This window comes from Aethalodelphis obliquidens, unplaced genomic scaffold, assembly GCF_003676395.1.
Source record: "Aethalodelphis obliquidens isolate GAN/ISIS:26980383/991018 unplaced genomic scaffold, ASM367639v1 scaffold20, whole genome shotgun sequence".
Taxonomy (NCBI): Eukaryota; Metazoa; Chordata; class Mammalia; order Artiodactyla; family Delphinidae; genus Aethalodelphis; species Aethalodelphis obliquidens.
The window spans coordinates 27,307,935-27,331,527 of record NW_020837964.1 but is presented as its reverse complement, the minus strand read 5'-3'; the positions used below and the strand labels follow the sequence as shown (position 1 = coordinate 27,331,527).

General features: G+C 55.9%; 2 protein-coding genes across 6 annotated transcripts; one reads left to right on the top strand and one right to left on the bottom strand.

Moving 5' to 3' along the window:
• The first annotated feature begins 235 nt into the window (after positions 1-235).
• On the top strand, positions 236-8,734 carry POLR2C (RNA polymerase II subunit C). Its single transcript, XM_027119813.1, has 9 exons — positions 236-909; positions 1,080-1,129; positions 3,273-3,341; positions 3,484-3,536; positions 5,986-6,114; positions 6,558-6,609; positions 6,737-6,905; positions 7,051-7,125; positions 7,720-8,734. Exons 1-9 carry the CDS (start codon positions 824-826, stop codon positions 7,862-7,864), a joined length of 828 nt encoding a protein of 275 aa, XP_026975614.1. The 5' UTR covers positions 236-823; the 3' UTR covers positions 7,865-8,734.
• On the bottom strand, positions 8,690-21,934 carry DOK4 (docking protein 4). 5 transcript variants are annotated; one of them, XM_027119805.1, is made up of 10 exons: positions 21,804-21,934; positions 16,707-16,815; positions 15,960-16,190; positions 12,310-12,417; positions 12,037-12,151; positions 11,683-11,802; positions 11,400-11,589; positions 10,583-10,721; positions 10,298-10,421; positions 8,700-10,180 (listed from the first exon to the last, which is right to left on the bottom strand). In XM_027119805.1, exons 3-10 carry the CDS (start codon positions 16,023-16,025, stop codon positions 10,062-10,064), a joined length of 981 nt encoding a protein of 326 aa, XP_026975606.1. In that variant the 5' UTR covers positions 16,026-16,190; positions 16,707-16,815; positions 21,804-21,934; the 3' UTR covers positions 8,700-10,061. The 5 variants fall into 5 exon arrangements, with proteins under 5 accessions (XP_026975603.1, XP_026975605.1, XP_026975604.1 ...); XM_027119806.1 differs by having other exon boundaries at positions 8,700-10,128; XM_027119802.1 differs by having other exon boundaries at positions 8,690-10,421.
• Between the last annotated feature and the right edge of the window lie 1,659 nt (positions 21,935-23,593).

Here is a 23,593-nt window from a genome sequence, read left to right as displayed (position 1 = left end):
CTTGGGGTGTGGAAGGGAAAGGGTATAAACCTATTGTTCAAGTATACTTTGCTAAAGTGTACGTTCATCCCTCGGTATCCGTGGGATACCTGCTCCCCACCAAAACCTGTGAATGCCCAAGTCCCTTATGTGAAATGGTGTAGTATTTGCATATGACCTACACATGTCCTCCCATATAATTTAAATTATTTCTAGATTACTTATAATACCTAATACAATGTTTAATGCTATGTAAATAGTTGTAAATACAATGTAAATGCTATATAAATAGTTGCTGGGCATACAGCAAATTTGCTTTTTTGGAACTTTATGGAATTTTTTTTTTTTTTGATCTTCAGTTGGTTGAATACACGGATTCAAAACCCTTGGATACGGAGGACCGACTGTACTTTTATTCTTCCATAAATGTACAGACTTCATTCTTTTAAAAAACGTTACTGTATTCCTATGTTTGTATATTTAATCAGGTCTCTGTCAATGGGCAAGTAGTTTTATCTTCTGCTACAGACTGCTGCAGTGAACGTCCTTGTAGATGTATCTTTGCTTACTACTGCAAGTACTTCTGCAGTATGAATTCCTAGAAGTGTTATGGTTGAGTCAAGCGCGTGTGCATGTTTTGCCAAATCGCCCTCCAAATGGTTGAACCTGGTGCCCTTTAGAGAAGGGGGCGGGGGTGGAAAAAACTTTGGGCCTCCGAGCAGCAGGTGGCGCTCTGAGCGCCTCTCCGCCGAAGTGGCAAGGCCGCGCCGACCGATTTCCGGTGGCGGCGTTGGCGCAGGCGCAGTACAGCCGACGCGGGAGGCCGAGAGAGTGGTGGGGCGCGATGCCGTATGCCAACCAGCCTACCGTGCGGATCACAGAGCTCACCGACGAGAATGTCAAGTTCATCATCGAGAATACGGACCTGGCGTAAGGCTTCTGAGGGAAGAGGCTGGCGGCTCTGAAGAGCCGCGGGCCCCAGCCTAGGTGGGGCGGGGGTCATCTTTCCAGACCAGGGCTTTCGCTTTGGGAACCGTGGGTCGCGGGGAAGGCCTGTCGAGGCTGCGGTGCCCACACGCCGCTTGGTTTTCATTCCTCAGGGTGGCAAATTCTATCCGGAGGGTCTTCATCGCTGAGGTGCCCATAATAGGTAAGCGACCCCCGCCTTGTTGCCAGGGCCACCAGGTCTCCCCCCCAACCCTCCCCATACCTTGGCGCTCCTGCCTCCAGCCTTGGTTTGGGCCGGGGATGGGGGCGCTGAGAGAACAGTAATGCTGCAGACTTGACTGGTCTCTGTGCCCTTGGCCCTGGGCCACTCTGGTCACCTCCCTGGGCTATTTAGTTCCACTCTTCCACGTGCGTTGGTGGAGAGCACGGGTTCAGGAGTCTGTGGACTTGGGTTTGAATACTGTTTTCACTTACTGTCTCTGTGAAATTTGGGCAAGTTATTAAACTGTGTGCTGCAGTTTCCTCTCTAACGTTCGGACACTAATGGTAGTTATCAGGATGATGTCAAGTATTAAGGAGGTAATCTCTGTGCATTGTGTTCAGTGAGTGTCTACTACCGGTAGATGTGAATCTGTTCCGTCAACTGTATTTAGGGAGCATATAAGCACCAGGCAGTGGTGCTAGGCACTGGGAACGCAGAGCTGTAAAGTACAGGGTTCCTGCCCTCCAAAGGCTCACAGTGAAGTTGCAGGAGAAAGATGAATTCACGGACAACCCAAATGCAAGACAGACTTTTGGATCAATTAAGGAGAAGCATAGCTACAGGGCCCTTGGTGCCTAGAAGAGGGAGAATCTGTTTCTGCTTTGGTTCCAGCCATTCTGCACTAGGCGTTCTACACGTTTACAGATACACTACAAATATCTTCTGAGTGTCAGCCCAGAGAGTTTGGGTTATAGTTGCTGCGTCAAGCGTGCAGACGCCTAAGGAAATAAGCAGGCCAAATGCTTGGTAAAGAAGAGAACGTTATAGTTTTTCCACCATTACCACCCCCAGAGACTTTTTCAACTCAGAGCTTGGAGGGCTGGTCCTCCTTCTCTGCCTGATCACTCCATGTCCCGGGGCCTTAGTTCCATCACGAGTAAAATGAGGGACTTGTGCTTTGGGGTGCAGCCCTGACATTCTAAGTGCCACTTTTCCCACAAATAATATTGAGCACCTGCTGCATTCCAGGCCCCAGCTAGGAATACAGAAGTTAAGACATCTGAAGACCCTGCCCCAAGGGATTTTTGAAGCATGAGGTAGAGACAAGACACACAAATATAACACAAGGCAAAATATGACAGGTGTCTTAAGAGAAGTCTGGACAGAGTTCTGGGAGGGAGGAGCTTACAGGGACAGTGTTCGTCTCTGTATCATGGAGGGCAGGCAAGGCTTGGTTTATAGGAGGCTCAGGATTTTCAGCTGCACAGGAGAGGTTAAGGGCATGCCGGTGGGAGGAAAGACGCAGAGGCAGAGAAGCATGGCTCATGGTCCTTACTTGGCTTGGGTTGAGGAAGCAATAGGAAGCATAGGACAAAGCAGGTTGGGGCTAGGTCATGTCTGGTCCTCTTCTGACCTCCGTACCTAGTGTCCATGCCCCTCATTGGGCAGTTGGGCTGCAGTGCCATTTGATTAATGAATTTAATTGTTTATGTGCAGATGTTTATTTGTGAATGAATGAGTGAATGTGTGTTTAAGTCAGGCGTGTGTGACAGGTACAGTTCTTACCATCCTACTAGCTCATTGCTGGTAGGGATTGGGTTGTATACTTAGTATGCCTCGCTCATTAAAGGATTCTGTAAGCATTAGTTGGTTGAGTGATAATAAAGTATTAACTTGAGTAATCTGAGTAATCTGGTCACTATATCATAAAATGAGATGTGGACCATAAGTCTGTGTTACTTCTGTGAGGTTTGTCTGACTTTCAAGTGCTCTTGGATTTGGTGTTGGCATGAATAGCAGATTTAAGTGCTTCCCACAGAAATAATCAGCTCAAAGAAACACGTTCCCACTCCCGTGGTATTCTCTAATAAGTCAGTGTTTTTTCGGTGGTACAGGGAACTCTCTGCATCAGATCCACCTGAGCAGGGAAGCAGGGTGTGGTGTGTGTGGTTCTTGTTAAAATGCAGCTTCCTGGTCCCCACTCCAGAGCTGTGAAATCAGAGTCTCTGGCAGCCTGGCCAGGCCTCTGCAATTTCATAAGCATTAGATGATTTTTAAATCTGGAGAACCATTGCTCTTAAGTCTTTAGATAAATGTGGTGGCTAAACTGCATGTCTCCTTTTCTGCTTCCTTCATTCTTTAGCAATTGACTGGGTTCAGATTGATGCCAATTCCTCAGTCCTTCACGATGAGTTCATTGCTCACAGGCTTGGTGAGTGCTGAGTTTGGAGAGTTAAAGGGAGGGGGCTGTGCCGGTGTCAGAGGAGAAAGCCTCCTCACTCCCAGGGTGACTTCTGGGTTCTCCTTTTGGCTTGGCCCCTTGGCCTTCTTTAATGTGCTTTTCTGTCTTCCAGGATTAATTCCCCTCACGAGTGACGACATTGTGGACAAGCTGCAGTACTCCCGGGTATGCTGTGTGCTTGGATGGAAGGTCGGGAGTGGGGGGAGGCAGGGAACTTTAGTTCTTACAGGGATTTTTCCCGACATCTTGCTTTCAGCTTTTAGAAAGACAATGTGGAGATGTTGTCTAGGGCCCAAAGCAGGCATTGATTGGTCTTTGGTTCTGATGGACCTCAGATTGATTAGTCTCAAGGGGCATCGGGGAGTCTCATTAGCCAGCCACATAAGAGGGGGCATACTCCTGGATGCCCAATTATTCGGAACGGGTGGGGCTGTTCCTCTTCAGACTCTGCTTTCCAGAGCATCTCTTCCCAGGGACAGGGGCCTAGGAGGCTAAAGGAAGTCGACAGAGGTTAGAGGGTGAGGAGAAGGAGCAGAGGGAGTGAGAGCTGTCCCACCGAGCAGCACCTGAGTGACTGGGGTACTGGTGTCTGCAGGTCTGTGCCTCACCCCGTAAGTTCTGCTAGTTCAACACGGCTCCCTGCCTCTAGGGCCAGGTTTGCACTTGCATGACACGTCAACAGACTTAGAACTAGGGAGAGTGTAGGACAGGATTAGGTTACCTGCATCCTTTCAGCAGAGCTGCATTAGGTAACAGCTCGAGACTATTCCTTCTTGATGGCTGTAGGTGATCCTGAATCAGCCCATTTTCTAATATTCCCGAGGGCATGTCATTTTTATGGTGGCTAATTTGATATATTTTGTAAATTTATATGTGTTTTTTAAAAGAACTGTTCAAGCACACAGCAAAGTGTGGAGCCAATATAACAAATAGGCATGCTCCCACCAAACCGGTTGTCACATTCTAACATTTCACCATTTTGCTCCATGTCTCCAGAGTCTGTTTTTAAGAAATAAAACATCACATATATTGGTGAAGACAGTTGTACAACCAGTTGAAGACCAGTTAGTCAGTATCTTATATAAAGATATGCATTCCCCATGACCTAACAGTTCCTTCCGTTAAATTTGTTTCTAGTATTGCATTTACTGAGCAAAGATGGTATGGATTTTTTGGGGTTTTTTTTTTCTGAAAATCTTCAGAAAAGTGAAAAGTAGAATAAATACTCATTGTCTTTTCACCTGTAATTTCCAGTTGTTGATATTTTGCTATATTTGCTTTGTGTTTCATATAGATGTGATTTTTGCTGAACGATCTGAAAGAACGTTGCAGAAATCATGACATTTCTCCCCCGAGCTACATCAGCATGCATGTCCTAAAAATAAGGATATTTTCCTACATAGCCGCACTTATCATGCCTAGGAAAATTAGCCATGATTTGTACTATCTATCTACAGTCTAAATTCAGATTTTCCTAGTTATCCTCAAAATGTCCTTAACGGTTTTTTTGTTTGGCTGCACCACGCAGCTTGCGGGATCTTAGTTCCCTGACCAGGGATTGAACCCGCGCCCTTGGCAGTGAAAGCGAGGAGTCCTAAGCACTGGACCGCCAGGGAATTCCCCTTAATTGTTTTTTGTTTGTGGGTCTGTCATTCATGCATTGCATTCAGTTGTTATACCTCTTTAGTCTCTTGATCTCTTGAACAGACTCCTCTCTTTTCATTATTTTTTTTTTTGAGGTTAAGTACCTTTTCATATTTTTGTCTTCCATTACATTTTGCTTCTTTAATTTCATATTTGTGAGTGATTCAGTCTCAAGGGTCTAGGTTGCCTTCCTGTCTCACCTGTGTATGATTGCAGACTATCCAGGTATGGCCCCTAGATCTTCCTCATTGTCTTGAAAACATCGAAAATAGGTTGGATTTTCCTCACTGGCGTGAGGGGGAGAACAGTTTGCTTGATTACATTCTAGTTGACTCTCGTCTTGCCTGAAGTTAAACGGTAGCAGCTAATCTCTAATACGGGAGTGTTTCAAGAATCAGTTTAAAGAATGGCAAATGTGAGAATTATTGAAGCCAAGTGATGCTTACATTGTGGCAGTCTCTCACACTCTTCTCTGCTTTTGTGAAAAAGTTTCCATATGAAATTTTTAAAGAAAAGGTCAGTAGTCTGGAATTTAAAATGTACTTTTTTCTATTGTTCCCTGGATTGTTTTATTTTAAATGGCAATTGCATTCCCAGCCTAGTCCACTTAGCTCAGGGGACGCTGAACTATGCAGTGTGAAAGCCTCTTCCTTCTTACCGCCTTGGTTCTCTGAGGAAGAGCGCTCCGGAGCCAGGGTGAGATGTTAGTGTGTCTCCCAGTGGTGGCCTGGCAGCGAGGGGTGGGAAGGACACGTGGACGCCAGCGTATAGGCGGTCTCTGAGCTGGGATGCGCCTGCCCTTGAGCAGCCTGAGTGGTGGGCAGATGGACACAGCCCACGAGAGCCTGGAGGCTGTGATCCACCCTCTCCCAGATGAAGAACCTTAAGGAACAGGGTATTAGAAGCGGGGAGCCAAGCCAGGATTTGCCATCTCTCCGCAGACTCACTCCTGCCTCTCTTCCTGCCTCAGGACTGTACGTGTGAAGAGTTCTGCCCCGAGTGCTCGGTGGAGTTCACCCTCGACGTGCGGTGCAACGAAGACCAGACGCGTCACGTCACGTCTCGAGACCTCATCTCCAACAGCCCCCGGGTCATTCCGGTCAGGAACGCCCTCCCTACCCAGGACCTTTGCTCTCCTGGCTCCAAGTGGGCCAGATCAGGGTGGATTCTTACAAGACACCGACTTTCCCTGTGTTACCTTCTGCCTTAACCTAAGCTTGATGCCTAGAAGTGCTAATAATTCTGGACTCTTGCCAGTGTGGGCAGAAGCACTGGTGCTGTGGGCCCTGTCCACTAAGGACCCTTTTAAAGGCCATGGTACTGTTTTGACTGGGGAGGTTGTCACAGAGCCATGAGGTAGGGGTTAGAGGCCAGTAACCAGCACAGACGGGGTCCTAGTGGACACTTCTGCCACCTCCTCCTCAGGTATCCTTTCCTCGGCTCGGCAGGTTGCGGTCTGGAGGTGCCGGAAGGTGGGTGCCAGAAGGGGTGCGTGGGGAGATGCGCAGCAGCTAATAAGTGCCTCTGTCTGGGCCCCTACAGGTGACATCCCGGAGCCGAGATAATGACCCCAACGACTACGTGGAGCAGGATGGTAAGGGCCCGAGGGGCGGACACCAGACCCAGGCTCTCGCGCTGCCCGGCCCTTCAGTGGCGCTGCAGGTCGGACTGCGGAGAGCTGTGCCTCTGCTGGCCCTCGACTGACTCACATCTCCCCACAGACATTCTCATCGTCAAGCTGAGAAAGGGCCAGGAGCTGAGGCTTCGAGCCTACGCCAAAAAGGGCTTTGGCAAGGAACACGCCAAGTGGAACCCGACTGCAGGCGTGGCTTTTGAATACGATCCCGACAATGCCCTGAGGCACACGGTGTACCCCAAGCCGGAGGAGTGGTATGTTCCTGCTGGGAGCGAAGGCAGGCAGGGCGGGCGGGTGTGGAAATGGCTCCTGGTGACCGAGATGGGGCAGCCTCACTGTGAGACACAGGTGCCCTCAAAGCGGCAGTAGCAACCTGTGCTGATCTGTGTTTGATCTCAGGCCAAAGAGTGAGTACTCAGAGCTGGACGAGGATGAGTCGCAGGCGCCCTACGACCCCAACGGCAAGCCGGAGAGGTAAGAGCCCGGTCTGGCACTTGAAGGTAACGTGTGTAAGGACGTACAGTTCTGATGCAGCCTCTGAGTTAGGGAGGCCCTTTCCCGCCCATCCCAGTTCCCCTCAGCTGAGGAGGGGCTGGTAACTGCTGCACCTAGCATATGTGCACATCCAGGCAGATTATCATCCCCCTTTGGTCGCTGGGGGAAGGGGGGCCCTCCAGTTATCCAGACTGTTCCTAGTCTGATTTTTCAGCTCCCAAAGAAAGGTCAACCTAGGATCAAACCTAGGGCCCCAAAGTGACCAGAGCCTTCTAGTGACGAACATGAAAGTGCTGGAGCAGGTGACATGCTTACTTATCGTTCTCTTACCCCCAGTGTAGAATACATCCATACACAGGTGTTTTGAGATATTGTTCTGAGGTAGCCGTGGCCTCCTCGAGGTCCTGCAAAGTGCCCTGGGACCACTGTTTGTAAGAGGTTGGATGGAGGTCAACCCTGGGGCAAGGTCGAGTTCATGGGGAGAAAGGAGTCAGGACCCAGGAGGGAGGCGGGCCTGTGTCCATAGCTCATGAGAGCCTCATGGAGGGCTCTCACCAGACTCTTGCCTCTCAGGTTTTACTACAACGTGGAGTCCTGTGGCTCTCTGCGCCCTGAAACCATTGTCCTGTCAGCCCTGTCTGGATTAAAGAAGAAGCTGAGTGATTTACAGACCCAGTTAAGCCACGAGATCCAGAGTGACGTCCTGACCATAAACTAGCTGCAGCTCACCTGTTTCAGCAGAACAGCAGTTGAATTTTAGGTCTCTCCTGAGACTCCAGATCTTGGCTCCTGGGGACTGGACAGCTGTTGCTCAAGCTTCCTGGCAAGTCTTCAGTACCAATTAGAAAGGTAGCAGCGGGGAAGGGTAGGTCCATCCCAGCCTTGCGCAGTCACAGATTACCAGGGCCAGCACTGCTGTTGGAGGCAGGACGGTCCCTTCCCAGACATTTAGCGTCCCCGGCCCTGCCTGCTGATGGGCAGTAGTGCTGCCCGGAACATCCCTTCTGCCCTGTATTCAGTGTGCCTCAGGGGGCCACGGCATTCCCCTGTTGAGAACCACTGAGCTGAACTCTCATCTTCTGGGTATTTCAGTTCTTTACTTCAAATCCTTTCTGTTCACAAGTTGGAATGTTCACTGTTGCACCTTAGGCTTCTGTGTTAGCGCTGAATCTAGGACCCTACTCAGGCTCCTGCCAGCCCTTCCAGTCCCTGCCCCGGCCAGTCTATTGGTTCTTCACTCAAATTCCCAAGTGTCCCTAATTTGAGAATCCTGTGAGAGTAGTGTTAGGCCCAGGCTATCCCCCTCTTCCCGCCAGTAAGCCTTGTATTTTGTTCTCTACCCATGAGTTTTGAACATCACCAACAATGGCCAGGCTATTTAATTTGTGGGGGAGGGCAAGGGCCTTCATGGAGGTCTGGCCTTGACCACTTAGCCCTATAGGTAGGAACATACCCAAAGCAGTTCATTAGGCAGCCAGGCAGGAGAAGCCTGGAGAAAACCAGAGATCTAGTACAAAAAGGAAGGGTTATTTATTAACGGTAGTTGTCTTTTAAAGTTTTTATTTTTGGCAATAAAGAGCAAAACGTACGTAATCGCCTTCATGCGTCATCGTGCCACTAACCAAGCCAGCCAGCTCTGCCGCCCCTCCGTGGCCTTAGGGCTCCCTCCTTCAGGCTAGCTTATTCCTCTAGGCGGTCATTCCCTGGGTCGGGGTCGGAGCTGAGCGGGCTGTGGCCGCCCCCGGGCTGCAGGGCTCTGTCGGGGGGGCCTCTTGCTTTAGCATCCTCCTGCCACGACTGGAATAACGGCTATTTACAAGAAGGTCTGTTCCCGCAAATCAGAACCCTCAAATATTAAAAACAACCCAACACACACGCAACTAAAGGTTTGATGTGAGTAAAAAGATAGCCCTTCTGCACAATCGTCAGTAAATACCAGCACTAGAAAATCAGTTGCTTTAATTGCATTTCAGCAGGGAGCCTCAGCACCATGTGGAGGAGGAAATGGGGAGGTCTCTGACCAGCTTCTGAGTACTTTGGCTGCCGGAGGGAGGCCAGACAGGGCAGAGGGGCTCCCTCTGTGGGAGCACTGCCCACGCCGGTCACTGAGAGCGGGCAGCAGGGCGCTTCCCCACTCCCCCTCACCGCAGTCCTCCTGTGCGGCCGGCCTGGCCCGAGGGCAGGAAAGAGCCCGGGACTGGCTGTCCTCCCTGGGCGAGGTAACCAGCACCCCCCACCCCCAGGGCGTCTCCTCAGCCTGCTAAGCATGAAGGAGTCTGGGCAGAAACCATTTTCAAGCCAGATTTTTCACCTGAGGTGTCAACCAGACGTCACCTCTGCTGAAAACTCCAAGTGCAAGGCTACCAAGTGGCACAGTGTAAGTTCGGATCCTTCCTGTGCCACTCTAGGCCCAGAGGAACTGAGAAGCCACCTGCTGTCTCCGCCCCTGGGCTGCTTGGGAAAAGCCAGCAGCCAGCGCGGCAGCCGGGAGTGTGGAGTGTCTCCCTCCTCTGGCCCTGGCAGCTCGGGTCCTGGCAGCAGGAGGGCTGGTACCATGGGGGACAGGGAAACCGCTGCCCTCACATTCAAAACAGCCTTGACTGTGGCCTGGTCATGGGATTAAAAACTGTGTATGTGGTGGCAGGGAGGGTCAGAGGGGGAATCTTATTAATACAGAATACATCATAAGCCATATATATTAAAATCATTAACAGTATGTAGTCCCATGGTAGCTCCAGCCCCTCACACATGCTCAGGTGGCATGGCCAGCCCTTTGCCTTGGTCCAGGCTCACCCTCGGGGGCAAAGAAGGGACCGCTTGCTCCCTTTCCCCAGGCTCTTGGCCCATAGCCCCTCCATGCCATCCGTGACGCGCTGCAGGCAGCCCCAGTGGTCGTCTGTGTGCCAGCTCTGCCGTCACTGGGAAGGGGCCTTGGCCTCGCTGCTGCCCCCCTGGCTGGGCTTTGGCTTTAGCAGGATGAATCTGTTGAGGAGGTCCGTTTCTGAGCTGGCCTGGGCCGTCCCATACCCCTCACCTGTGGACACACAGGCAGGCTGAGGCCTTGGGCCCGGGACAGAAGGCCCCTGCCCAACATGCCTTGTCCTCCACAGAGCCTCCTGGCCGGTGCGGGTGGGGCCCAGCAGTGACTCACCGGCATAGCTGGAGGCCTCAGCGATGTTCTGGGAACCGGTGATGTGGTGCCAGTAGGCACTGCGGGGCAGCATGGTCGTGGGCGTGCAGGGGTATGAGTAATGTTCCGTGCCCTTGTTCAGCAGCTGTGGGGCAGAGAAGGGTCAGTGGCTAAGCCCAGAGCAGCCAGCCCAAGACCCTGCCTGCCTCTCCTGGACACACCAGCTGGAGACAGCTGCCACTCTCCCGGCCCCCGGCCCGCCCGCCAGCCTCCCCCTACCCTGGACCGAGACACGCACTGCCTCACCCTCACGTTCTTCTCCATTTCCAGCAGGACCCTCTTGTGCTGCTCGGCGATGGCCAGGGTGGCACTGTGGACCCGCTGGTAAATCTGTTCCCCATCCTGCGTCTGGAAGGTGTAGAGCCCTTCCCCAGCGTCACACATCCTGGGGACACAAGTAGCGCCGAGAGCCAGGTGGTGGGTATGACCCCATGTGTGTGCACATGCAGTCAGGCTCTCGTCTGGGAACGGGCAGGGCTGTCATCTGAGGGTCCGACCACCCAGCTCAAACACGCTGAGCGTTTTCTGTGTGTCAGGTGGGGGTCTATATGCTTTACAAGGATTAATCCATTCCGTTTTCCCCACCACCCCACTCTGGTCTGTGTGCTACTACAGTTTCCTCGTTATTATAATTTTTCTCAAGCCATTTTAAAGATGAGGAAACTGAGGCATTCAGAAGGTAACGACGAAAGTTACACAGTGGATTATACAGAACTTGAGTCTAGGCAAGCTATACTCAGTCCTTACCGTAACCCAGTCTATGAGGTTAGGTACTTTTATTATCCCCTATTTGACAGAGGAGGAAACTGAGACTCGGGTCCACAATCACAGAGCTAGTCAATGCCAGTGCCAGCATCTGATCAGAGCCTGAGCAGTCTGACTTGGTAAACAGCTTCACTTGACCTACCTGCTGTGAGTCTCAATTTCTTCATCTGTAAAATGGGTTCCCCGTCAGCATGCTGTGCTGATAAATAACTTAAGCTTCCAGCACAGTGCCCGACACAGTGAATGGCAGCTACCATCATGACCGCGGTGCGACGGCGGGGAGGCGAGTGGGTCCTACCGGCCAGCCTCGAAGGTAAAGCGTGTGGCATCCCGGCCATAGCGGCGCAGGGAGCAGAGGGGCCACGAGACGAGCTTCACGCGGGGGTTGTGTATGTCCCAGAGGTAGATGTTCTCGTGGGTGATCTGCAGCTTGCACTCGCCATACACATCCAGGTTGGGGCAGGGCAGCAGGAAGACGTTGAAGCGATCTGGATGGGAGTGGACAAGTGGGCCTGGAGCTTTGTGGGGGGCCTGGGGGGGTCTCCCTCTCACCCCCACCCTGTGCCAGCGCCAGGCCTCACCTGTCTGCTCGCACTGCACTCCTGGGGCCAGGAGGTCCGGCTCTCCCAGACTGATGTCGTTGAGCCTCGACCCCAGGCACTCCACAGACAGAGTCTTGTACCACTCCTCTGCCTCCAGCTCTGGAGAAGATAGTCCCTCTTCGTGCCGCCAGCTCAGGGGCCCGCAGCAACCCACCCCATCTGCTTCAGCCGGAGTTACCCCACCCCGCCAGGCAGAGGGGGCAAGGCCAGTGGGTTCTGCGTGCCTGCCCCACCTCACCCTGGGGCTGTTCCCTCAAAGGTGCCCTCCACCCACACATCATACCCAGGCAGTGGACCTTGACCAGCCCACAGCCTGCAGCCGCATCCCCTCACCTGAGTCGCAGGTGAAGGTACGTGCCGAGTCATCGGTGAATATGATGGCCACTGCCTGTCTCTTGGTCTCCTTGGGGAGCCGTGTGACACACTTGACGTTGCTGATCTCTGTCACCTGGAACAGCATCCACAAGGTACTCGGCCAGGTTGAAGCACCTCCCTCTGCATCCCCCACGGCTCTGCCACCCCCAGGAGGGTCCTCTTGGCCCTCAGGACTCTGAACAAATCCTCACTGCTTACAGGTTGGGAGAGCTAGGGCCCGGGCCCCCTAACCTTGGGGCAGCCTCGGAGGCACACTGACTTCTCATCTGGATACTTCTCCAGCCGCTGGGGCCCCTTGCTGGAGGATTTCCGGAACACCAGCCAGCACCTCCGGTAGATCTGTGGGACAAGATGGCAGGGGGATCAGACCCCGGACCACCCCCAAGGCAGCCGGTGACCCTGGAGTTACCCCTGCCTACCACAGCGGGCAGTGCCGCACAGCCTTCCAGGGAGCTCAGGCCCAAGAGATCTGGGGACAGCTGACACCAGCATGACACCCTGCCCTGGGGAAGAGGACCCTCCCCGAGTTGAAAAGTCAGTCATTTCTTGGCTGGCTCTGGAGGCTGCTCCATAAAGGGTGCTCCTGAGTCGCTGTTTGCTGTGAGCTCAGCTCTGGGTGTGGCGTAAGTAGCGACGTCCATGGAGTGCTTCCTATTTGTACTTTTTGTTATTAGCACTCTTCACATTTAATCTCAGGGTCACTCTTGAGGTCGCTTCTATTATCATCTCCACTTTATTAGACAGGGAATGAGGCACCCCAAAATTGAGTAACAGCTAATGAATGGTAGAGCTGGTATTTAAAACAGGCTGCCTAGAACCAGGGCTGTCCTGGGAGCCCGCTGTGCTAAGGTTCTGCCCAGGGCCCCAGGAGCACCCGCCACGACAGAGGCAGTGCTGCGGGGACAGGGATTAGGCCCTTGCCCGGTCCCAGCCTGCACAGCACCGTGGCCCTTGTTCTTAGAGCTGGGGGAGGGCTCTTGATGTGGGTGACACCCCCTCTTGTCTCTAGGACCTTTCACTAACCCTCTCTTTTCATTCTCTGACCAACCCTGGAGTGTAGGGAATCAGGGTTAGTTCCCTGTTCCAGCTGGGAAACCAGAGGCTCTCAGAGGTCAAGGGGCAGAGCCAAGAAACTGGGGTTACCCCAGAGCACGGTGCCTTCCCGGGCAAGGTTCCCTCCTTGTCCCAACCACTGCCTGTACCTAAATCCACCCCAATTCTCTGTAGCTTCACGGACTCCATCCAAGAGGCAAGAGCCAGGGAGCAGGAAGCCAACCACTCTCCGGGCCTAAGGGGCAAGCTGGCTTGTCAGATAACCTCCCACAAAGGGGTGGCCCTAGCCACCTGCCTGGGCTGCTGACTCTTCCTCCCATGGCCCCCTCCCTCCCACCTTAGACTCTCTTCCAGCCCAAAGTCTGGCTGGGATGTACCTCCTCTTTCAGCAAGCACTCCAGAAGCCTGGCAGAGCCATTCCCCGGGAATCTCCAGTGCTCCTCTCACTGGCAAACAGTGGGGAGACTGAGGGGCCCAGAGCAGAGGAGGCGAAGGGTCCTCTGGGCCACAGGCTAAAGCCCCCTCCCCTTCTCTGCCCTGCTGTGTGGGTACCAGGTCCTTGGCAGGCAGGATCCCGGGGTGCAGTGGGCTCAGGCAGTCCCCATCCCAAGAAGCTACTCACAACCAGGCTATTTCTGGCCCCTGAGACTAGGAGACATGTCTGTCCCTGCCCCCATGACCCTGGCTCAGCCCCTGGTCTATCCACCTAAACCCCAGCAGGCCTCAGCTCTCAGCTGGGGAGCTCCTTTAGGGCAGAGACTATATTTTATTCTCAGATCCTCACATCCCAGTCGCTTCGTTAACAGACCTCTGCTGAACAAGTGAATGATAATATGAAGGGACCGTGAATGAATGGGTGGATGGATGGATGAATGCACGAATGCTGCCGACCCAGATATGCCCTGCCAGGATGGGCTCCATGCCGTCTGCAGAGGCAGGGGCAGAAGTCCTGGGGGCCTGAGCACTCCGGTTGCCTGGTTACAGGACACACACACACACACATGCAGCACGCACACGCAGCACGCACACACAGAGCCCCAGGGAGCCACTGCGCTCAAGAGCCCTCCTTCCCCACTTCTCATAGGTCTTTGATCAGCGCTTCAGAAACACTCTGCCAGAGCTCTGCCTTGGGAGGAAAGCCCTGGCAGGTAGGACGATCTGCTCCTGATCTCTTCCACCCCTTACCGCCTCGCCTCTGTGGGCTGAGGCAAGAATGGCTGCCCCGGGACAAGAGCAGCTGGGTGGCCGCAGCCCCTCACAGCAGGTCTGCAGGGGGAAGCCGGGTTCCCTGAGTGCGGGCGATTCCAGACCGGGCCTGGCCACGCCCCAGCCGCTAAACCCTCCCCCTGACTGTGCCCACCATGGGTTCCCAGGCCTGCCCCTGGAACAGGCCTGGTTCTGAGCCCAAGCGGCCACCCCAAGTGGCTTGCCTTCCTGGGAAGCTCTGCTCTGGACAGGGTCGCAGCCCAGCTGGCCCCTGGGGACCTGACAGGTCTGGGCCCTCAGGAACGAGTCACCACACTAGAACCTGGGCCCCCACCCCCTTGCCTCCCCACCTCAGCCTTAGTTCTTCTCCTTGGTCTGTGCGCAAAGTGGGCTCCATCCTTCTCTCAGGGCAAGAACAAGGTGGCCGATGGCCACCACGGCCCAGGTTGGGATACAGTCCAAATCCAGTTAAGACCCCAAACATGCCCACCAGCTAAGCGGCCGCCTCCTGCCGGGACAGAAGAGCCTCCCGCAGGGGCCCTGGGGGTTGAGGGCACAGGAGGGGAAGGAGGTGCAGGAACCGCCCTGCTCCAAGGCCAGTCCTGCTCTGGGCAGGGAAGCTGAGTATCAGAGCCCTGCTCCTCCCCCACCCCACTCAGCTGAGCCAGGAAGCCTTGAGCGGTCGGATCCCCCCACCCCATCAAGGCCATGGGGGAGGGGGGAACGGAAGGGCAGGGGACCCAGGTAAAACACAAGACTTGGGCCACCTCAGTCGCCAGGGTTTTCTTTCTACTGGGGAGACCCCTCACTGGAGGAGGGAGGAGGGTCTGGGAATAAAGCCCGCTCTCGGGACAATCTCACCAAGATTATTAAATTGGTCCCCGGGGCCCCTGCTCATGCCTTTTGGGCGGTTTCCAGCAGTACGGGGTGGGAGAGGGTGCACACCCAGCAGAGGTGTGTCTGAGGCCTCATCTCCACAGGCCCTCCAAGCCCCCAGCCACCTCCAACACCTGGGAGGAAAGCAGCCTGTCCCAGTGCCACGGGCCATCCAGTCCAGCCAGGTTCTCTCTCATAAACCACGTAAACACCGGCTTCTGCACCCCTCCCACCACTGCCCTCCCCCCAGCAACCAACCACTCTCCTTCTCAAATGCTTTTTTTAACTGGAAAAGCAACCACCAAAGATAAATAAATAAACGCCCGTACACAGAAAGCAATGGGAAGCAGGGGAGATGAGGTACTTAAAAGCAAAGAGGCCAGGAGAGGGGAGGAAGGAAACGAGGAGGTGATGGCAAGGGGAAGTGAGAAGCCGGTCTCAGCTCAGACACAGCCCGGCATTTCCAGCCGCTGCCCTGGCGACAACTTCAACAATAGCAGGGGAGCCGCCTGCCCATCGGCTGCCACCGCTGGCCCAGCCGCTGGGATGCCAGCCAGCCAGCCCGGCTGGGGCGGGAGCTGCAGCAGGCAGAGCCGGGCCCAGGCACATGCTGGGCAGCCCGCTGGCCAGAAGCCTCAAGACCAGCAATGCACGATGCCGGGCCACAGGCGGGCAGCCGCACACCCCGGACACGCCACCAGGCGCCAGCCCAAGTTCCTTGGCAGGGCCCCCTGGAGGTGGCTCACCCCGAGCTTCCTGCTCTTCATCTTCACGTAGCCCTGCTTGACGATGTCGTTGAAATTGGTCGCCATGGTTTCTCCACCGTCTTTGAGGCTCTGGCCGGCCCAGGCGAGGGGAGGGATGCCCAGGTGGCCTCGGTTTCCCGGCTCCTCCGATCACCTGTTCGAGATACTCCGTCGGGGCTGCCTCAGCATTGTTCTAGCAGCTCTTTCGCCCGGAGCCTGCTGGAAGTAAAACTGACAGGGAGATTACACAGTGACATCTTTCTCTTCCCCTGGCTGTCTCGCTCTTTCTTCCTTCCTCTTCCCACACTCCTCCCTCCCTTCCTCCCTCAGCCCGCCCTTCTTCCTTCCCTTCCCTCCCCACCCCAGGACGACAGAACCATTCAGGAAAACCGAGGTGGAGGCAGCTACGAGGAAAATGGTCCAGCCCAGTCCCCTCCCTCACGGCTGGGGCTGGCGGTTAACCCCTTCCTGGGAGGACTGGCTCCGGCTCCTGCTGTGGAGGTGCGGGCAGAGGAAAGGAGGTGGCCCCGAGCTGCTGTCGGGCCCTATCTCCTGCTACAGCTTAGGGGTAGACTTAGAGCAAGCCCCCCTCCTGTGCACAGGAGGCTCCACGCGGGAAAGCCTTCCCAGAGATGGGGCTCTTGGGAGATGGCACAGATTCTGGGACCCATGCTCCCCGAGCTTAGACAACTTGCCTTGTCAGTCTCAGCAGACCCCCCAATCCCTCTGCCCCACCCCGTTCTATACCTGGTTCTCCTCAGCTCCAGGCAAGAGGCTGAGAATCGTCACCTCAAGCCCACTCAGGCCCTGCTCTCTGCCCCTGGAACTCTTCAGCAGCTCGTCTGGGTGCTGCTTCCTGGGTGGGAGGGCAGAGTCCAGTGGGGCGGGCTCTCAGATAAGCCTGAGGAATGTGCTGGGCAGGCTGGAGGTGGCCACTGTGGAAGCAGTCACCTCGCCCTGGCGCTGGGAAGGTCAGGCTGGTCTGTGAGGGCACTGGGTCTGGCCAGGACTTGCGGTGCCCCACATCCTGAGCACAGGCAGGAGTTAATTACATGGAGAACTAGCAATCACCTGGGCTTGGGGCAGAGGACAAAGCTGGACCACACTGAGGGGCACCAAGGGGCAGCCAATATGCATCGGGAAAAGGGGTGCCATCAGGGGCTCTCAGAATCAGGCAGATTACCAGATAACGAAGACTCAGACTTAGGGGGGAGGTGTCTCAGGGATGACCCAGTCCAACATCCATTCTACATCATTTTACAGTTGGGGAAAAGAAAGCTGCCCAGAGGGGATAAGCAGCACGGCCAAGGTCACACAGCAAGCCCATGGTTCAGCCAGGGACAAATAAGTTCCAGAGTGGGAGATGGAGGCAGGCCTGCGGGTGGAATGCCCCGCCACATGGCTCTGGCGGCCTGCCACCACCTAAGCCTTCTCTGCCATCCAGGCTCAGAGGCAGGGCTGTGCCAGCAACATGGCCCCCCGTGTCTCCAGGATTGCTGGGTGGGAACGGAGCAGTATTTCTGGGGTCAGCTGGGCATCTGTGCTGCCAGGACAGGGCCCTGGGGCAAGCATCCTGCTGGAGCTGCCAGCAGCTTGGCATTAATTAATCTTCTGGAGGCCTGTCGAGTCCCTAACAAGGAATAGATGTGACTACCCCAGTGAGCACACGAAAACAGGCAGAGGGACAGACGGTAGTGCTCCCTATGCCCCTTGTACCCCAAGAGCCTCTTCAGCACCCCTCAGTGGCCTCCCTGCCCATCTACTCGCTCTCTCCCAGCTCCCTGGGGGCCAAGACCCTTCCACACCCAAGTGGTCTGCTTTCCTCCTATAAGGTCTAGCGTGGGGTACCCTCCCTAGTACTGACCCCCAACATCCTTGCCATACCTGGGTGCTGGCACTCAAAGAAGGGTAAGTTTTCCCAGCTCTGCCTCTACCAGCTGGGGCTGCCTTGTCCCCACAGCGAGGACCAGCTCCGTAAAAGCCCCCTCCAAGATGCCAGCTGGCTGGCTGCTGGCTGAGGGGCCGCAGCGTGGAAGGCCCCTTTCAGAACACACCTACAGCAAGGCCCCTGGTTCATCCAAGGCAGCCATAGACGTGGCCCAGCCAGGAACATGAATCGACTGGCAGGTGGTCCCGCGTAAGCCATTTAACTCCTCAGCGCCTCAATTTCCCCACCAGTTAAAAAAAAACTGAGGATAAATCCACCTATTTTAAATGAGGAAATGAATCTATGAGGCACCTGCCTGCCCACGTTGGACCCAGAGCTTCTGCCTTGAAAACCCCAAGGGCTGTTTTTATTGCGAGAGCTGCTGCCCAGCCGAGGGCTGTGAAAGCACCCTAACTCAGCCTTCCACCTGCCCAGCGCAGGCCTGCTCCTTCCTGGCTCCACCAGTTACCTTCTCAGCAGCACCCCTTGAGTGACTGCCATCACCAAGCTCTCAGGAGCACCTGTGCCGTGTCTGTCCACAGTCCCACACCCCATGCCCTAGAAATAAACCCACAGAGACAAACCACTGGGAAGAGCAACCTTCCAGGGGAAGCCTGGGTGTCGAAGGGCCTGGCAGCCCACACTGGCCTGGAGTCACAGGTGGTGCTGACCTTACTCAGTCCCTAATGAATATGCAAGAGCAAGACCCACGCTGGGGCCCAAAGTGGTAGAGCAAAGGGGAGTTGGGGAGGAGGGAGAGAGGGGGAAGAGCCAATAGGTAGACTCACAAATCTGATGGGCAATGGGGACAAGGTGAGAGGGGGCACCCAGAGCCAACCCATGCCCCAAAGGGACTGCACTGTGTTAAGCAACAGAAACGGCCCCCAGGCTGAGCCTGTGCGGACCCAATGAGGCATCAAGGGACGGAGAGCAGCTGAGCTCAGCAGGCCAGGAACTGGGAAGGCAGCCCCCGCCCTGCTGCACCTGGGGCCACTTTCCCCATCACTCCTGAACAACCACCAGCTCTGCCTCTCACGAGCCTAGAGCAGGGGAAAAGGCCCGTGGTCTCAGGTGTGCAAGGTTAGCTCTGAGCACCCAGAGGGGCTACGCAGGACGCCCAGCAGCCCCCTCAGCACTGCGGTAGGGAGCAGGGACCCCCGTTCCTCCTCCCAACCTGGCATCGAAGCAGCTGCTCAACCAGAGATCGTCCCCGCCCTGGACCAGGCCACCGCTAGCTCCTCCAGAAAGAGGAGGAGCCCCCCCTCTCCCAGGAAGGGCAGGTGTCCTGTGCGGAGGGGGCATGAGACTCCCTGGTGCCCAGCAGAGGGGTGGGGAGCGGCCCCCTGCTCACCTGCCCCATGTGGCAGCCGTCTAAGCACCCCTCCCTGCACCTCGATTCTGCCTGGAGGCTTTGGCTCCAGAACAAACGCTACCCGCTGCTGTTAGCAACCAATGACTGAGCAGGAGCGGCTGCCTGCCTGGCTGGGCCTCCCCACCCCATGACAGATCGGATCTTATCAGGGCTTCAGGGACAGCCCTACCTGGACACTTGGACACCGTCTCACTGACGGCTCGCTGTCTCCACCCCCCGCAAAGATCCCATTGGCGGGATTCTCTCTGGTGTGAGGGTCATTTCCCATCACCTGCCTGGTCCTCTCTACCCCTGTGTGATTATTATCAGGGGCCAGGAGGAGGTCATCCCCTCCCCAGACGGCTCCACCCCTGACCTCCACCTATGCAAATCCCCACAAGCAACCACCACCTGAAACACTGCAGGTCCCAAGATGGGTGGCAAAGACAGATCAAAAACCAACGGGGTGGGGGGTGGGGGTTCACTGGTGGCGCAGTGGTTAAGAATCCGCCTGCCAATGCTGGGGACACGGGTTCGAGCCCTGGTCCAGGAAGATCACACATGCTGTGGAGCAAATAAGCCCATGAGCCACAATTACTGAGCCTGCGCTCTAGAGCCCACGAGCCACAGCTACTGAAGCCCATGCGCCTAGAGCCCGTGCTCCACAACAGAGAAGCCACCGCAATGAGAAGCCCGCGCACCGCAACAAAGAGTAGCCCCCGCTCGCCTCAACTAGAGAAAAGCCGCACACAGCAACGAAGACCCAACGCAGCCAAAAATAAATAATGAATTAATTATTAAAAAAAAAAAGAACTGGGCAGAGAAGACTGGCGGGAGGAGAGGACATCTGAACAGCCCTCCAGTTAGGAAAGTGGTGCTGTGTCTCCACACCACTGCCACTCCGCTCTCTCCAGGTTGCCTGCCCACCCGTCCAGCCTCATCTCCCCCGGGGCTGGCCTTCTTTCTGTTCTTCAACATGCCTAACTCCTACGCACGCAGGATCACTGCACTTGCTGTTCCCTGCCTAAAACTCTATTCCCTCAGATGGTCCAAGGTTCATTCTACTGCATCATTCAGGTCTCAGCTCAAAGACCGTCACTTCAGAGAGGTCTTCACAGACCATGCTGGCCAAAGGAGCTCCCCAATCAGCCTCTATCGTAACACCCAGTTTCACTGTCCCCCTATATCACTATAGGGTTTGCCTCTTCATCTGCTGATTTGCTACTCGGCCACTCTCTGTCTCCTACAGCGCCCTAGAACGTCAGCTTCCTGATGGCTAGCCTGTGTCTGTCTAGTTAATGGCTCCATCCCAGCACCTAGAATGGTGCCTAGTGTGGCGTAGGTGCTCGGTATTTGGGGACTGAAAACATAATTATTTCCAGGACTTGTTCTCCTCATCCTTTCTCCCACCACCATCAATATCCACCTGGTCAGACCCAGCTCAACTTCCAGAGACGTGTGAGCAGCAGTGGGTTCCCACCTCCCTGGGCCCCAGACCCACGGTTTGGTTCAAAGCTGATCCCGGGAGGAGACAGCACTGCTGACACTGTGTCCAGGCCTGGCCAGGTGGCCCCACCTTGGCCTCGGTTGTTGGATGAGGTCATGCCCAGCTCTGCTGCCCTGCCTGAGAGGGAAGAGCTAGAAGTAGCCAGTGCCCAGGCTCAGAGGGGCAGGCAACTGGGCGGGAGGGGACACAGCTCCTGAGACCCATCCCAGGTGGGGAACAGGAATGGCCTGCACTGGAGCCACATCCCCTAAAAGGGGCAAGAAAGGAATCTGCACTAAATAAATAAGCCCAGCCTCGACCTGCTGCTGTGAACCCTGCCAGGCTTGTCACTGCCCTCCACTCTCAGCCCCCTACACCTGAAACGCTCCATCCAAGTCTCCTGGCAACTGCCACGCACCCACGGCTGGGGACAGGGAGACTGCACAGAGGCCCTGCTCTGCCCACATCACCCAGGTGCCCAGGCTCCGCTCGTACACCTCTGCAGTGACAGAAAGCATTTAACTGGAAGCAGGGCTTCGGGTGTCCTGGGAGAGAAAGTGGACAGGACCCCAGGACCAGGGAAGAAGAATCAAGGAAAGGAGGCAGCTGGCTCCTCCTTTAAGTTGTAGGGTAGGAACCATTTGCAGGTAGGGTGGGCAGTAGGGGGGCAGATGGAGAAAGTGTTGGAATTTGGGGGTGGGGTTTGAGAGAGCAAGAGGCCATGGGAGCAGGAAGGGTGGGAGGAGGATGGGGGCTGTGATGCGCTGGGTTATGCCCCTTCGGGATGGCAGGCCCAGGGCCAGGGAGTACAGGGACCTGGGCTCCTCCGATGAGTGAGTGTGGGGTAGGCGTGAGGTCAGGCCCCGACCTGGGCTCCCCTGGAGAGGAGAGCTGGGGGTAGGTGGAGCTCAGGGGGTAGTTTTCAGGGGCCGGGCTGGCTTTTGGAGGTGGACCCCTGAGGCCCCCCACAGGGTAGGAAGGTCCCACGGGCTTGGAGAGTTCTCAGGCTGGAGTAGCCGAGGGTCTCGAGAGTTCCGGCGCGGCCTAAGGTCCCTCCCCTCCTCGCGCCCCCCTAGTTACCTGGGCGCCGCGGCCCCTGCTGGGGGCGCTGGCTTGGCGGGCGGCGGGCCAGACTCATGCCCGCGTCACGGCGCGGCCGGCGAGGGCGGCGGGCCGGCGGGGCGGCGGCGGCAGCGGTGGCGGCGCCCGGCGCCAGGTGGGGACTGCGAGGGAGGTGCAGCCGCCCAGCTCGGTTCGGGCTGGGACTCGGCGGCGCTGCCCTGCGGCCCGGCTCCAGCCACTCCGCCCCGCCCCGCCCCTCCCCTACGGCGCGGCACTCCCACCCTGGGCGGCCCGCCCCCGCCGTATTCCTCCGAGCCGAGGGACAAGGGCTTCCGTCCCGGCTTCCTTTCCCTCCCCGTCCCCCAACCAACCCCCGTCCCCATCCCCAGCTCGCCTCCGCGGCCCCTTCAGGTAGCCCTCGGTACCCCAGCTCAGCCTCACCGCCCCTACCTGGGCCCCAGATTCCAATCTCACTTCGCCTCTCAGCCCCTGAAAGCTGAACACGACATCAGCTCCCAGCCTCCAGATCTCAACCACCACCCCGACAACTTCTACAGGAATCATACACACATCCACTGCTCCCCTATCCCCTACAGGACTTCCGGGGCCGTCCACAGCCTAGCCAGGACCCCCAGTGACATCCTTATCGCCCCACCCACCCCCCCACAATCCTGAAGCTTCGTGCGCGCCTCTCTCCTAGCCTGTAAGCTCCCCTAGCAGTCTGCAGCCTCCCCTTCCTCCCCTGGCCTCCTCACCGCCCTCAAAACACCCAGTACTCCCATCCTACCTCCCCCCCCCACCCCGAGACTTTGCCCTCAAGTGCCAGCCCCGTTGCCCTCCATCACCTCCCAGCACACACACTCTCCTCACTGCCCCTCAGTCCTGCGCAGGTGTCCTGTCATGGCCCTGCTGGAATCACAAACCACAGCCCTCCCCAGCTGTGCCAGGCAGGGATGAGGACTTTGCCTAGGGCCTCCCCAGAGGAGGGACTGTGTCACCCTACTGGTTTTCTTGTCTGCACCCTTCCACACCAGTGGTTTGCAAAGTGAAGGGTCAGCATCAGCATCACTTTGAAACTTGTTAGAAATGCAAATTCCCTGCCCCAGCCCAGACCTGCAAAATCAGAATCTCTAGTGGTGCCCAGAAATCTGCGTTTTAACAAGCCCCTACGTGATTCTAATGCACCCTAACCACTGCTTTACACCAAATATACAAAACTAAACAAAAGGCCACACCTAAACAACTGAAATCCTAAAAAATGAAAATGCCTCCCAGTCCAACCCCTGTCCAGGTTTCTTCAAAGGAAACCCCACTCTAGAGAAGCTTCCTCCAAGCTATCTAGGGCCCAAGGACCACAGCACTCACCCATGGAGTCCATGCCCCTGCCTCCTAGACACTGGGCCTCAGCCTGGCCTAGTCTTGCCCACGGAACTTCTTAGGGGGCTGTTTCTCTTCCCCTGAACATTTCCCAGAGAGGTCACTGTCATGCCGGTGGCCACCAAGGGAGCCCCAGGGACTCCCAGCAGCCTCTGCCGTGGGCCTGAGCTAACCAGTCTTACGCGGCCAGGGGAGGAGGTGGACGTGCTCGACCTGTCCCTGCCAGCCAAGCTGGCCTGGGTCTTGACCTCCTGACCTCCCCCATGCACCTTCCAAATTTGAGCCCACCTGCTTTGCTTCAAACCACAGCTCATAAAGCCCCCAGCACTTGATCCATCACAGCAAAGTCTTTTCACCACCAGTAACCTTTGGAGGAGTTTTGGCCAACAGCAAGCACCAAAAGAGTGTTCATAATAAAAAAATCATCTTGT